This window comes from Syngnathus acus, chromosome 17, assembly GCF_901709675.1.
Source record: "Syngnathus acus chromosome 17, fSynAcu1.2, whole genome shotgun sequence".
In the NCBI taxonomy this organism is placed as follows: Eukaryota; Metazoa; Chordata; class Actinopteri; order Syngnathiformes; family Syngnathidae; genus Syngnathus; species Syngnathus acus.
In genome coordinates this window covers 2,115,324-2,129,881 of record NC_051102.1, presented here as the reverse complement: position 1 = coordinate 2,129,881, position 14,558 = coordinate 2,115,324, and the positions used below count along the sequence as shown (strand labels likewise).

The window sequence follows — 14,558 nt, the reverse complement described above, 5'->3', positions numbered from 1 at the left end:
GAATTTTTTCACAGACGTTAAAAGCAAGCCCGAAACCTAATATAAACGTTGTGCTTCGTGACGTCACGTCCTCCCGTCTCCAGCAGGTGCATTTATCAACACACCTGTAAGCCACGCCCACGAAGGTCTCTCACGGGAGTAAGATGGCGGCAGGTGCATCGGCAACAACGGCGTCGACAACCTCCACTATCTCCGTGGAACTGGACCAGTTCAGTTGTTCGGTGTGTCTGGAGGTTCTTCGGGATCCAGTGACCATCCCGTGCGGCCACAGCTATTGCCTGAGCTGCATCGAGGACTACTGGAGCAGAGGCAAGCCGCAGAAGGCCCAGTACAGCTGCCCGCAGTGTCGCTTGGAGTTCAAGCCGAGACCGCTGCTCAATCGCAACACTGTCCTGGGAGAGCTGGTGGAGAAGTTCGTCCAGAGCGGAGCCCAAGAGCAGCCGGCCGACGAACGCCTCCGCGGGCGGGGGCAAGGCGTTGCGGTTGCACCCAAGGTTAATAACGTTGAACTTCTAGATTCCTTGAATTAATATGCGCATGCGCAGTTGACCAATGACTTCTTCCGGGTCTTGGTGTTTAAAAAATTACTTTAAAATTTGAATTTTACTTGAGTTTTAGTTCAGTGTTATTTAATTATTACTTCATCAAAAGACACAGTTAACAATGTAAACTGTGGGTGGCATAACACGCCCTCAAAATATAATAGCAAAAATCTAAAAAACAAAAACAAATGATGTGCGCTATCTCTGTCACTTGCACATGGAGTCAGTATTCTTACCCATCTTGATATTCATCCTTTCATATTTTTTTTAATATTAATTGCATATTCAAAGAAAATATTTACAATTGATCTGAACGCAAACTCAAAGTGTCTTAAGTAAAGGACATTCAGCATGCTGCCTTTGAATCAGCACAGAGGTTTTTTGGGGTGGCATTTTTAGGCGGCTTGGTGCCAATAGTTGTGTTTTTCAGCATAAAACATAGAGTTGCAGAAGAAATTCATTTAGCATCTTGTTCTCTGTTCTCATCACAGTCCAGTGTTGTCAAAGAGAAGCTGTGCCAGCATCATCAAAAGCCGCTGAAAAGCTATTGCCGTGCTGACCATCAGGGATTGTGCTCACGCTGCCTCAAAGGCCAACACAAGAACCATGACACTGTGCGGCTGGTGGACGAGCGGATGGCCCAGCAGGTATGTCTGGGGCCACCACCTGAGGGGGGTGCATACATGGCACGTTGTAGGCAACCGGTCAGCGGTGGCTTGCGCAAGAAGTTCGGTTTTTCAATACCACTCACAGGACTCAAAACTGCCTGTGCGTGCACTTCATGTTTTTGTAGAAAAAACTCCAAGAAGCATCTTTGAAGTGCACGCAGAACATCAAGGATGTAGAGAAGGAGCTGCGCTATGTGGTCAGATACGTCAAAGTGAGTGTGTGTACATGAATACATTCATGTACTTTTTTTTTTTTATTCCAATTTCTTATCCAATTCTTAATTTTCCCCTCAGCACGCCACGGAGGCGGCAGAGGAGGAGAACGACAGGGTCTTCTCCAAACTGCTCCGCACCATCGAGAAGCAACGGTGTGACGTGAGGGAGGCGATCAGAATGCGCGAACGGGCGGCTCTGGCGCAGACAGAGCAGCTGTTGGAGAAGCTGGAGCGTGAGACGGCTGATGTCCGGAGGAACGAGGCTGAGCTGGAGAAGCTCTGCCGCAGCGATGACCACCTCCATTTCCTTCATGTACGCCGGAACACACAGGTAAAATCCATCGGTTCCAGCCCGCTTATTTTTTTTTTTCTAATTCCAGAAATGCAGATCCCTTCATTTCCCATCCAAACGGGTGCCGACGCCCGACACCGACGCATTGCCATACTTGATGTACAAAACCATGCGAGGAGGCCTGGCGGAGCTGAAGGACGGTCTGGACGAAAACCTCCAGAGGGAATTCAACAGAATCTCAGATAAAGGCAAACGCTGCAACATGTTAACGCTAAATTAATGGCAATCGATGAGCAATGATGTTTGTCTCCTTTCCATTTGCAGTTATTTCACTCAAGGAAACCAGCATTCCAAATGAAAAGACTAAAGGTGTACAATTAAGGTTGCCACCTGCTGACAAGATGGGATGGGATTCAGCAAGCAAGAATCCTGTTGATTTTTTTAATGATTCCTGACAATTGCAGTTATACTCTGAAATATTAAAAAGTCAAAGTCTGCTTTATTGTCAATTTCTTCACATGCCAAGACACACAAAGAAATCGAAATTTGTTTGAAATTTATGTGTAAATAAAAGCGCAAAACCAGTACTTTTTACTTTTTAGAAACTCAAAATTGTAAAACTGTAGATATGAAGGTTTATGTCCTATTGGTTTGCCCAAAGTTAGCTGAAATAGCTTAGATTTATTTCTACACTAAAAACAAAAACAGAATATATATAAGTAGCATGAGATAAATAGAAAAAAAAACTAAGCATTTCACTAACTGACCAGGAGATGGCGACACCATGCCCTTGTAAGGCTTTTGTTTAATTAAAAAAAAAAAAAAAAACATGTATAGTACGGATTGGCGCCATTGTAAAGATTTTTTTTTTTTATATTGAATCACTGTGCGGGTGTGACCAATGTCACTGTCAGTGAACCCTAATATGAAAGCCGGAGCACAAATTTAATTTTTAAGTATTATGGAAAAAAAAAAAAGAATAAAAAAATGACCATGTATAGTACAGATTGGCATCATTGTAAAGAATATTTTTTTTATATTGAATCATTGTGTGGGTGTAACCAATGTCACTGCCAGTGAACCTTAATATGAAGGAGCCGGAGAACAAATTGTATTTTTAAACTTTAATGAACAGCAGCACTTTTCTCAGATCTTATTGAAGGCGGCAACATCAATGCTTTGCACCTGCATGAGCGAGACAAAAATCCAAAGTCTACCTCAAAGCTTTGAAATACAAAATAAAAGTATCCATTTTGTTTACTCACAAAGTCCTCAAACTTGGTGATCTCCTCTTCCAAGATGTCTGTGCCCACTTTGTCGTCCTCCACCACGCAGTTGATCTGCAGCTTCTTAATGCCGTAGCCCACTGGCACCAATTTGGACGCACCCCACAGGAGCCCGTCCATCTGAACCGAGCGTACGCACTCCTCCAGCTTGGACATGTCAGTCTCATCGTCCCACTGGGAAGACGCAAAAACTCATCTGCCAAACCGCTGCTTAATGTAAAGTGAGGATCACAGAGTTCATCTCACGTCTGAACTTGCAAAGCAATGAATAAACGCACAGCAGCACGACTGTACATCAAGGCCCTAGTGTTTTCGGTATCGAGTCGGGACTTACAGGCTTGACATCCAATAAGATGGACGACTTTGCGATCAGGGTTGGCTTTTTGGCCTTCCTGGCTGTGTAAGCTTCCACGCGCTCTTGCTTGAGACGAGCCGCCTCCTCATCAGCTTCGTCGTCGCTGCCAAACAAGTCCACGTCGTCATCGTCGTCGTCATCCCCATTTTCTTCCACTTGTTTGACGGGAGCAGCCTGGCAAAGGAAATGGGATTAAGAGACAGGAGAAGGTACGACGACATTGTGCTCTCCTACCTTGACTGTGGGGCCGGCAGCGGTTGCAGGGATCTTCTCCAGCTGAGCCACTCTGGCCTCAAGCTTCTGCAGGGCGGCCCTCATATCACCCACCACTAACAGCAATGACAGCCCAGTTAAAAACCAGTCAGGCAAAAAAATGCTTCAACATGCCCACCTTTGTGTAAAGTGTGGTTCTCCACCTCCAGGCTCTTCATGCGGGCAACCAGCTCCTGTTCGCCTGAATGCGAAGACGACTGCGGGGGGTTTAAGAATGAAAACATTCATTGCATTGAGATCCAATTTCAGCTCAATATGCTTGTAAATATGAATGAAATACAATTGCACATAGGAAAAGACGTGAGATGGCTTGCAAAATGACAGAAAATTTCCATGAGAACTTCAGCTGGGTAATTCAATGATGCAGGGGATAGAAAACACGCTCTGCCACCAATTGTCGAAATCTACAAGGAATTAACACCCCTGCTTCAAAAATACACGATAATACTGTAGCAAAACCTGAGTTTCTTAGCACAAAGACGGCTGAGCAAAGAAGTAGATGAGTTTTCAGGAACCAAATATCAAATTGGTTGTTCCAATTATATTTCAGATAGTTCTCATAGAAATTTCTTATGAATGGGTGAAAACACAGTATAGTTGGGTGCATTTAGAATTGGATACAAAAAGATGATATTTTTCTATCTCTAGTTATAAAGAAGACAGCCTTTCTTCTACACACACAAGAACCCATATCAATGCAATTAATTGACCAATTATGAATTTCACGCCACATTAGCATTATAGGATTGTGAACATGATGCAAAAAAAATAAAAATGAAGCCGTGCGATGATATTCTGTTGATGATTGCACACAAGCATCAAATGATCCATGGAGGCCATGCAGCGTTGCCACACACTCGCGACTTACGTTTCGGTGCTGGCGCTTTTGCGGTCGCCCTTTGTGCTGCTGCACGGCGCTTTTCACCTGTGGCGTTGTAAAGCGCGGGTAACGGGGGGACGCAAAGAAGGTTGCATTAAAACAGAAAAAAACATGAAGCCATCACACGAGCCACATAGGCAGTGATTCAGATGATCTTCCAGCAAGACCAAAATGATAATCGTTTGTTGTTTTGTTAACTAGTTTCCAACTTTGAAAGAGATGATGTCAATAAGAAAAATGAAGGAGTTAGCATTTTCTCTTTTCATTCTGACTAAGTTGTATTAAACGTATAGTGTTTGGCTGTACAACCAAAAAAAAAAGCCACAATGGCCACATGCATTCCTGCTGCTACTTTCACACTACACACACATCTTTGTTACAGATAGAACCGAATCATCAGGCAAGATCTTATTTAGCAGTGGCCGCTACAAAAGGCTGCCAAACCACGTGACCTCACTGGCATGTTCGCTCAGGCTTCTAAATTGAGCGCACACACGTGTGCACACGCACGCACACAGCTGCTTGGCGCGATGATGTAACCGAGGATTAAACCAACAGAGGCCAGCGACACTGATAGTGCAGCTGGACTTTTCGGGGTCAAAGGCTTTATGCTAGGGATCCCAAAACTCTCACTGTGGATTAAAAGATGCCGCTCACGTTTGTTAGGAATCTAAAAATCTCTAAAACAAGCTCATTTTAAGGAGATTTTTTTTTTTTTTTTACACTGCTGAGTTTTGGAGACTCCAGGTTATATACAATGGCTGCATGAGAACTGTAGTCAGGAACCTGCTGGTTATCGGGTATGTTATCTAACAACTCACCAAAGCAGGAGAGTGTCAGGAAAATAATCTGCTGCACTTTTGCAATAGGTAAACATGCCCCCATGACACCCTAAAAAGGGAGTCACCTGTTGTTTGGGGGCGGGTCCGTTGGCACCCTCGTAGAACATCCTCTCGGCCTCATCGTAGCGGTGCTTGTCGAACCAGATCTTCTCAGCAGTGAGGCACTGAAGTCCACTCATGTTGGCGCTAAAGATGGAAAAAAAAAAAACATGATTCAAACTTCCATTTTAGTTATAATTGGCACCCATAAAACTGACAAAGCAGGATGCTTCGTATGACATGACTGCATACACAGAATTACCTGGAGAATAAAATATTCAATATACATAGAAATGTCTTTAGATTACATGAAAAAAACTAAGCATAAATGCCCCCTAAATGGCTTGCATGCAGGCAGTTTACAGAATCTCTGTCTAAGGGGGCTTCACTGGCCACTGACAGTTGCTCTACTTCCTGGTGGATATTTATGAAAGAAATTCTATATATTCATTTTGGTGGATGAACCATCATATTTGACTAGTAAGTTTAAATATCATACGAGCAAGTGTTTCGTATTGTGCTTGTAGTTGGTGCACTGCATCATAATGACCAGTTTCTAATATTTTGACCTTTCTTAAATACCACCGTATTAGAAAAAAACACAATGATTCAGTACACCAACTGCTTTCACAATCAAACAAATGATGGCAAATGCTAGGACTTTTCACCACAAGAATCAGAAAAATACTTGAAGGCGGACTATTTTGTCAGCTATTGATCTCACTACATTAAACAGCTACTTTTCGGTGAGTCACTAGTGAGTGAGTGTATTGTACACACACACAAAAGGTATCAAATTGAGAAATGACTGATTCTCTAGGGGGGGGGGGGACAAATTACATGCAACAGTGCAACAAATGGCCCGCTTGTGTCAAATCAACACATTCCTCAGGCAGCGAGGCAGACTTGTCAGCTCAGCAGGATCACCACACATGAGGCCAGAAAGTTACAATCAACAGGCAGCCACATTTAACAAGTCGCCTCCCTCTGTTCTGCTTTGATACACTGAATACGTTGTTGGTTTTTTGCTTTTTTAAATGACAACAAGGAGGCCAAAAGACAGTGCAAGGCAGACAAAGAGTAGTACACATCACATTTCCACCATTCCTCCCGTGTCACACTTGTCCCGTCCCGACCTGTTGTCGCTCTCAGAGAAGCCCTTCTTCCGAAACTTGGGCTCCCTGCTCCCTCGGCCTCCTTTTTCCGTCTCAGACGACGAGCGGTAGCGGCCCCGGCTGTAGCGCCGGTGGGGGGTGCCGGATGACTTCACCGTTGGGATTTGAGCGCCGTCCTGCTGGTGGCGCTTGGCCCAGTGCCCCCTGGTGTTGGGGCTCCTCGGAGAGGACGATTGCAGCTTGTGGGCGGCGGGGCTTCGTCCGTAGGATCCGCCGGCCTCCACAGAGGAGCCCAAGTACTCTTCCTCGGGCCCCGAGCTCTGGTTCTCTGACTGAGACAAACGGGCGTGGCGACGCATCTTGCCGAACTGGAGGTTGTCTCCACTGATGATGCTCCTCTCTGGCGTGGCGGCGGGCTTAGGGGCCGCTCCCTGCTCGGAGCTCAACTGATCCATTCCGCTTAAGGAGGAGGGGGGAAAAAAAGGTGCTTCAAGCAACAAGTGCCAGCTAACTACACACAACAACTTTTGGACACCAGGCCATTCAAACTGTGGCGGACAGGGCAAGTATTCCTCCTCCCTCTTCTTCTCCCTACTGTCCACCACCATGCTCGTGTTGATTTTTAATTCTGTTATCATGAACGACTCATGATATTTTGTTTCTCTATTATGCAAGGGGGCTTTTATGAGAAACTGCCAAGAGGCGTAAAACAAATGAAAAATTGGACCAATGTGCAGCAAACTGCGAGCATAGCAATGTAAATCATAGCACTCATACAAGCCAACCTAGTATTTTGGTGATAAATGGGCTCAAGCATGGTTTGAATGGCCTCATGCGAGTACAAGTCAAAACCGTTTTTAACATGCTCTCGAAGGGTGATGATTGATCAAAAAGCTTCATTTTGAGCAAAAAGTGTTTACGGTCATTCCAGGAAGAACAGCAAAACCAGGCTCGAAATTCAGAATGGCTGCTATAGTACTAGTTTAAAGGGCGCCAAATAAAGCTAATGGATCAATCTCACATTACATTTTTAATCACTTTTAATGTGTGTTTGGTGTTTCCTCATCTCCACACAATGCAGTGAAACCTCCAAACTCAAAGACGTCTTGAGTTGTATAAAACAAATTTCTATACTTAATTCCCGACACAGTGTTGGGCTTTGGAAGTTACACTATAATTCGTCTTGATTGATTAAATGAGTAACTTGACAAGCACTATTATACAATAATTAACCACAATTCAATTAAGAGGTACAATGAAAAGCACAATTAGAAAAAAGAAAATTAAAAAAAGCAGAACAGACATGATTCCATTGTGATGAATTCAGTGTTCCCTCTGATTAAAACACATCACAAACCCAATAAAACATTTTTGATTGTGTGCAATTTCACATCCCAAAAAAAATGCATATTCTTATAGCACTTGCATTTGAAAAACATTTAACATGCTGATTCATCTACTAGCAGTTTTACCAATTGATACTTTCCATGCAAGTCAATTGACATATTTGAATTATTTCAACAGGCAGAACATGTAATAAGAGAATGAATTAAAAATAAAAATAAAACAGGCACAGCACTCACCTTTGATGAAATGAAAGATCAGCGGACAACATGTGAAATACAAATAATTAAATTTATACATTTGCGCCATTTCATATTGGACACTTATTAGTTAAACCCGGAGTATTAAAAACAGTAGACGAATCGGTCTCAATGCTCTCCTTAACATTTTCAGTCATTAATTGCGGACGATATCCCAGAAGTAACCAATATCGATGGTGAATATCGACGTTATCCGAGATGGCACAACTCCGTTGAAGTTTTTGACAGCTGCAAACTCGAACGGCGACTGAACACGTGGCGTTTCCACGAAGGGAAATGTCACACAGTCGCTCGCTTTTGAAACCGAATGCGTTTGTTAAAGTTTGAAGGTGTGGGCAAGTATCCTCACTTACTTGATTGTTTTATTTGACGTTTCAAGTCTTCGGTGCCGTTCCTTTGCGTGCTGCTTCGGTTGTAATCCGACCGGAAGAGAGTTACAGTGGAGCGGACGTCTTTATTTGTCAACGCGGAGGGGTTGGCCACTTTGGAGTTTTTCCTAAAATATCCATTAATAACTCCTTTAAATGTTCATACTGTATTCATTACATGATTTAAAACTGATTAATATTCATCTGTCGACTATAAAAGACGCATGTCATTTGTATTACTATTTACGATCAAACTTAACTATGGTATGATCCCTTTCGCTAAAGACTACCTTACCCACAATGCTTTGAGAAAAGGTATTTACAATGTATGCGCCCTCTTTTTGACGTAACTATATGCGATCAGATTCATGCCAGAAAGAAAGTAGTACATACTGTACTCCATCTTTGTTTAGCTCTTTTGTCGCACATTAAAACTACAGTAATATTTCTGGGACGCGTCTAAAGCAGAATTTTTTTCTTCTTAGATTTATGTTGCTTTATGTTGATTAGATTTATGTTGATTAGACGTTTATGTCAAGATAATCACACACAATGCACAAGCACCTCTGCACTTTATTTATCTACTTAACACTTTATTGATGACAACGTGAAAGAGTTGGGTTTTTCTATTGTTGCATGTAAAAAGAGAGCGAGAGCGAGAGAGAGAGAGAGAGAGAGAGAGAGAGAGAGAGAGAGAGAGAGAGAGAGAGAGCTGCGTACTCAGCATTTGAATTGATTAATGTATTTCAATATAATTTACAGCATTAAAGTGACATGGTTCCAACACCGTAAGAGTGGCAGAGTAGTGTCACGTGGCGTTTGAAGGGGTCCACAATGAGGTAGGCAAAGGTCTGCTCCTCGTCACGGCTGCCGGGGTAACACTGGCCCGATTCATCCTACAGTGGGGAGACAGAGCAGATGACTCGAACTTTGTGGCCATTTCCGTCAACATAAAAACAAGTAAATGCTAGACGTACATAGACATGGACTTTGAGCACCATGGAGACTACGGCAATCCTTTTAGTTTCTGGATCCTTTTGAACACTGCAAGAAAAACGATAAAAAATAGTTCGTATCGCTTTGCCACGGTAAACTATCAGTAAATTGTATTTTTTTTCTAAAATTTAGAGCCTGAAACAGATGCTTTCATTAGGAGAAAATAATAATACTCATATTGGACCTTTTGTACCTGATGAGCTCTTTGTAGATTTTTTTGGTAACATTGATGTAAGGCTCGATCGTGTCTTCATACTGGTTCAGCTCTCCACCGAGACAAAGGTATTTGAAGAGGCGAAACAGAAACTCCGCTCGCTCGGCGCTCCCCAATATATGGTAGTTGTCTGAGTCTTCAGCCTGCAGCATCTGCACACACACAAACATTTGTTTGGAGGGGAAACGGACCAAGTGGTAAAACAAAAAGAAAGTCTCACTTCTCGGAGTTTGTCATAGTCCGGGTAGACTTCGTGGAAGCATCTAGCGATGTGCCCAGAAGATGCCACGATGCCGCAAGTGTAGATGGGGTCAAAAAGGTCCATGGAGACCTTGGTGCATGGTACCACCTCCACGTCCACTGATGCTACTGGTCGGTCTGTGAAGAAAAGGAAAGTTAGACCCGAATGACCTACTATGGCGTGACAGGACATACCGAAAGGCTGCCAGCCGTCCATCATTTTCACACTGGAGAGCACGCTAGCGTCTGTGAAGAAGCACTGTATGAAGAGTGATGGCGACACGTACAAATAATCAACAACAAATAAAGACGTTAACATTTTCCTCAAAACACCCCATGGATCAACACTTACAGCATGCACTATTACCGTATTGGCCCGAATATAAGACGACCCTGATTATAAGACGACCCCCCTCTTTTTCAAGACTCAAGTGTGAAAAAAGACTTTTTGAACACCAAATTTTTATACAGAAAATAATTACAGTACATCTGAAACAAATGATTATAACAATATAATCGCAAGAAAAAACATGTTATTTTGCCCCATTCAAATCATTCAAAAACTGTCTATCACATCTTAATATCTGTTTAAATATGTAAACTAAGCATCATAACTTCTCCTCAGCTGCCGGTTAATCTGGCCGATCTTCGACCCACTTTTCTCCAGATTGTCGCTACATTTCTCCATTTTCTGTTATCTCTTCTCTTATTTTCTTCTCTTTTCTTTCTTACCGCTATTTTTTATTTTTCTTCTTCGTGCTACCGCTATTTTTATTCTTTGTGACAGGGGTTCGCTTTGGCCTGGGAGTTAAGTTCAACATTCGCTTTAAAGATATCCGGCGCCATCTAGCGTTGTGAATGGGTATAATGTCGAGACCCCGAATGTAAGACGACCCCCACTTTTTCAGTCTTATTTCAATGCAAAAAACACCGTCTTATATTCGGGCCAATACGGTATTGGCTGTCTCATGAACAAGTTGGCTACTTTGGATATAAAAATCTACACAACCCTTTCAAAAAAAAAAGCACCAATATAAACAATTAAAACCCCTATCCACGATTTTGTAGAACTACAATAACAGTATAATAAAATATAAAGATATATTTAGATATATATAAGATATAAATATAAAGAAAATTATAATTTTGGCCACTAAATAAAGTGGCCAAAATTATAATTTTTTTCTCAGTTGACTTGCCGGAGTGACGTCACGTCTTACCAGTGCAAACTTGTCGCTCTCGTAAAGGTGAAACTTCTGGTCAAAGCTGAACGTTTGTGCGGAGAGTCTCCCGAGCATCGACCTGAGAATAAATTTAAAAAAAAAAACTATAATTACATTAGGACACCGCCAGATAGCGACAGAACATAGCATATTTACAAATGTTTTTACGGGACAGCTTATCTCGGAGTTTACCATTTCATCAACAGAGCTACGGTCTCCTTTTCCTCCAGGAACGCAAACTTCCTGGATGGTACTGAACGGAAGGAAAAAGTTCGTTCAAGGTCATTATTATCTCCGGACATAGCTTGTTGTGCTACCGAAGCTGTGAAGAAAAAACACAAAAGTGAGAGGAACGAAGGCTTCAGAGACGAGTGTGCTCATACGAGCCTTGGTGTTGCCTTGACAACGGACGCGCAGACGTTTATTGTCAGTTGTTGTTTTTTTTCTAGAAGAATCGACCGTAGCTAAAAAACAAAAACAACATTGTAAAGTTGACATAACAAATGCTTTTATATTATATATTAAATGAAAAAACATTTTTATGTTGTCATCTTTAGGTAGATTCCGATCAAATCTGGACTCGAAACTACATCAATGGGATTTGTTTAGAATTTTTTATTTTTTTAAATAAATGCTTCTGTTATTTGTTGTTCTTCATCAAGATAATATACATTTATGTAGATTTAAAAAATTCATCTTACTATTTAAAGCATATGGGTCAAACTCAAGGCCCGGGGGCCAGATACGGCCCGCCACATCATTTTATGTGGCCCGCGAAGACAAATTGTACATCAAATTCGTGTGTCATTACTAGAATTGCAAATTGTCTTCACTTTTAATAAAACATTTTTTAAAATATTTGACCAGTTTTTACTCGTCTGATTTGAAAACGAGTTATTTGTCAGTTTGTTTTGTAGCTTTTACTGTATATCATATGAGGTGCTCATACATTTATTTGGGTTGACAGTCATAATGGCCCTCCGAAAGAAGCTATGATTACAATGCGGCCCGTGAAAGAAATGAGTTTGACTCCCCTGATTCAAAGAAAATGGACAAAACCCTGAGATTTAAAGAAATTAATATAAAAGTATGGCATCAAAATTGTCTTAATTTTGTATAGGTTTATATTGATACGATTTTATACATTTAATATTTTGAATATAAGGTAACGTATTTTTGTGTGAATTTATTTATATTATATTTATTTTATATTTAATTATTTATCATAAATGTAAAATCATAACCCTGTCAGATTATAATTGATTATATCTCATTTTTAAGGGAAACATGAATAAAATGAATACATTAAAAAAAACAAAAAAACTTCCAAATAAATAACCTACACCGATGCATTCCACTACGTCCTTGGTAGAAGTAATAAACACTAAACAACGTTGTGCTTGGCTGGCATGAATTGAAGCACATTTTCCAAGTCACTGAGCCAGCATAATTGAAAGTATTTAATGTGCAAGCCAAACTTTCTTTTGACAGTTTGAGCTACACTTTTATGAATGCATATGCCATGACAGACTGCCTTGGCTTCTTCTGAAGATGACATATTTTTACATTTAAAACCCTTAGTTATTTACATGGGTCTGGGAGGGGCAGCGACAATAGCAGCGATGCATTTACGTGCCTCTCTTGCAAATCTAGAGGCCTTCAATCATGCAACATTAGCTGTCACATTATGTTGCGCGCTAGTCCTGGTTTTACTCCTGTGTAGTGCTTTAAATGTGTTGGTTTGACAAAGCAATTCATCTTCCATGCTGAAAATAATTGACATAATAACAGTCAGGAGTTTTGAGCGACTCTCTCTCTAATCACAAGGTGACCTCGGTTTGTCAGTAAGTCATTACGGCGAGTCGGCTAAGGGCTAATTAATGTCATGTTCTTGCAACCTAGCGTCATCATCACGCATGCAACCTGCTGTACGCTGCCGCCTCACGCTGATAAGTGTTTCGCCTGGTGATTCATCCACATAAGACAACGCCTCCCTCATTTAAAACAATTTGAAATTTTACATTTTATGGACTCTCAAAGCACAGGCCAAGTTCAAAGCAATGGCATAAAAAAAATAAAATAAAAAGCCCAGACTTGGTTTTACAGTGTGATGATATTGAGAAGCTTTTCACTGGGTGTGTCATCCACTTAAGACAACTAAACGCCTCCCTCTAATGAAAAACTAAAATATATTTACCGTAATTTTCGGACTATAAGTCGCGGGTTTTTTCATAGTTTGGGTGGGGGGGCGACTTATACTCAGGAGCGACTTTTTTTTCACAAATTTTTACTTGATCATTAACACATCACTTACTTACAAGTATAGTTGACCACTTCACATGTTATTTTTAGTATAGTTGATCACTTCACATGCTTTTATATCTTTATCTTGAACATATTCAAAACATGAAAAATAGAGAGAAAAAATCAAATAAAGTAATTAACACTTTAAAGCGCCATATCCTCTGGACATGTCCTCTGTCACCAGGATGACATAAAGGACGAGAAATTTGATCGATGGATTTAATGATTTGGAGTGACACAAATGGTATGATAATATTGTTGTTTATGTGATAGTTATTTAAAATATTGTTTATATATCGTTGTATGGGCCTGTGGAATAATTTGAACTGCGGCGCGGCACACGGCATTGTTGACAAAGGACGATCGATGGATTTAATGAATTGGAGTGACACAGATGGTTTTATAAACGTGTTATTTATGTAATAGTTTTTTTTAAATAACTGAATGTTACGTCAGGCCCGTTCTCAGCTCCTCGTTTGTGTTTGTCACGTTAGCATACCGTATCGTTTAGCCTGTTGTTGCTCGTTCATGTCTGTTCTTGGTGTTGGATTTTGTCGAATAAATTGCCCCCCAAAATGCGACTTATACTCCGGAGCGACTTATATATGTTTTTTTTCACATTTTTGGGCATTTTATGGCTGGTGCGACTTATACTCCGGTGCAACTTATAGTCCGAAAATTACGGTATTTATTTATTAGATTTAAGTTGTAGTTTAGGCTTACAATACTTACATTACATCACACAAATAGGTGTTTCGGTGGGGGGCCTTTCCACTTATGACAACTAAACGCCTCCTCAACCTGAACAAGAAACTTTTTCAATTTGATGGAAGTAAGACCACACTGACGGGTGTCTACATAACTAGCTGGGTCATCCACTTAACATGCCTCTCTCAACTACAAACTTCATAATCAACAAATTAATGACGCTAATAAAGCCAAGTGACGCACAGCCACGGCCTAATGATCACGGAACATTTGCAGGATTCCATAGAGAGAGACAGACTTTTTAAATGAATGTAATTCAGTTAGCCGTCTGCCCAATCAAATCAAGCCGATTTGCTCATGCGCACGCACGCATTTGTCCGGGACGTGCACGCCT

At 41.2% G+C, this 14,558-nt stretch overlaps 3 protein-coding genes across 6 annotated transcripts; 1 reads left to right on the top strand and 2 right to left on the bottom strand.

Moving 5' to 3' along the window:
- Positions 1–116: 116 nt before the first annotated feature.
- On the top strand, positions 117–2,195 carry LOC119136721 (tripartite motif-containing protein 65-like). Its single transcript, XM_037275421.1, has 6 exons — positions 117–494; positions 1,034–1,189; positions 1,336–1,422; positions 1,505–1,738; positions 1,806–1,965; positions 2,042–2,195. Exons 1-6 carry the CDS (start codon positions 144–146, stop codon positions 2,170–2,172), a joined length of 1,119 nt encoding a protein of 372 aa, XP_037131316.1. The 5' UTR covers positions 117–143; the 3' UTR covers positions 2,173–2,195.
- Positions 2,196–2,826: 631 nt separating this feature from the next.
- LOC119136714 (elongation factor 1-delta-like) lies at positions 2,827–8,575 on the bottom strand. Of its 4 annotated transcripts, XM_037275403.1 has the most exons (9): positions 8,091–8,137; positions 6,529–6,966; positions 5,419–5,539; positions 4,500–4,556; positions 3,750–3,828; positions 3,593–3,687; positions 3,338–3,532; positions 2,983–3,177; positions 2,827–2,902 (listed from the first exon to the last, which is right to left on the bottom strand). In XM_037275403.1, the coding sequence occupies exons 1-9, from the start codon at positions 8,120–8,122 to the stop codon at positions 2,864–2,866; spliced, it is 1,251 nt and encodes a 416-aa protein (XP_037131298.1). In that variant the 5' UTR covers positions 8,123–8,137; the 3' UTR covers positions 2,827–2,863. The 4 variants fall into 4 exon arrangements, with proteins under 4 accessions (XP_037131298.1, XP_037131299.1, XP_037131302.1 ...); XM_037275404.1 differs by lacking the exon at positions 4,500–4,556; XM_037275406.1 differs by lacking the exons at positions 2,827–2,902; positions 2,983–3,177 and adding an exon at positions 3,231–3,260 and having other exon boundaries at positions 3,302–3,532.
- Positions 8,576–9,053: 478 nt separating this feature from the next.
- cfap300 (cilia and flagella associated protein 300) lies at positions 9,054–11,564 on the bottom strand. Its single transcript, XM_037275432.1, has 7 exons — positions 11,345–11,564; positions 11,150–11,231; positions 10,125–10,188; positions 9,910–10,067; positions 9,669–9,841; positions 9,457–9,523; positions 9,054–9,375 (listed from the first exon to the last, which is right to left on the bottom strand). The coding sequence occupies exons 1-7, from the start codon at positions 11,452–11,454 to the stop codon at positions 9,244–9,246; spliced, it is 786 nt and encodes a 261-aa protein (XP_037131327.1). The 5' UTR covers positions 11,455–11,564; the 3' UTR covers positions 9,054–9,243.
- Between the last annotated feature and the right edge of the window lie 2,994 nt (positions 11,565–14,558).

Bases quoted from the DNA above. Each gene is read 5' to 3' on its own strand.
- LOC119136721 (XM_037275421.1), top strand. From the start codon at position 144: ATGGCGGCAGGTGCATCGGCAACAACGGCGTCGACAACCTCCACTATC. The intron at 1,423-1,504 runs GTGAGTGTGTGT...TTTTCCCCTCAG, and splicing joins ATGTGGTCAGATACGTCAAA to CACGCCACGGAGGCGGCAGA. The intron at 1,739-1,805 runs GTACGCCGGAAC...TTCTAATTCCAG, and splicing joins ACCACCTCCATTTCCTTCAT to AAATGCAGATCCCTTCATTT.
- LOC119136714 (XM_037275403.1), bottom strand. From the start codon at position 8,122: ATGTTGTCCGCTGATCTTTCATTTCATCAAAG. The intron at 4,557-5,418 runs GTGACTCCCTTT...ACAACGCCACAG, and splicing joins GACCCGCCCCCAAACAACAG to GTGAAAAGCGCCGTGCAGCA. The intron at 3,178-3,337 runs GTAAGTCCCGAC...GCGTCTTCCCAG, and splicing joins TCTTATTGGATGTCAAGCCT to TGGGACGATGAGACTGACAT.
- cfap300 (XM_037275432.1), bottom strand. From the start codon at position 11,454: ATGTCCGGAGATAATAATGACCTTGAACGAACTTTTTCCTTCCGTTCA. The intron at 10,068-10,124 runs GTATGTCCTGTC...TTTTCTTCACAG, and splicing joins GGACGGCTGGCAGCCTTTCG to ACCGACCAGTAGCATCAGTG. The intron at 9,842-9,909 runs GTGAGACTTTCT...GTGTGTGTGCAG, and splicing joins ACTATGACAAACTCCGAGAA to ATGCTGCAGGCTGAAGACTC.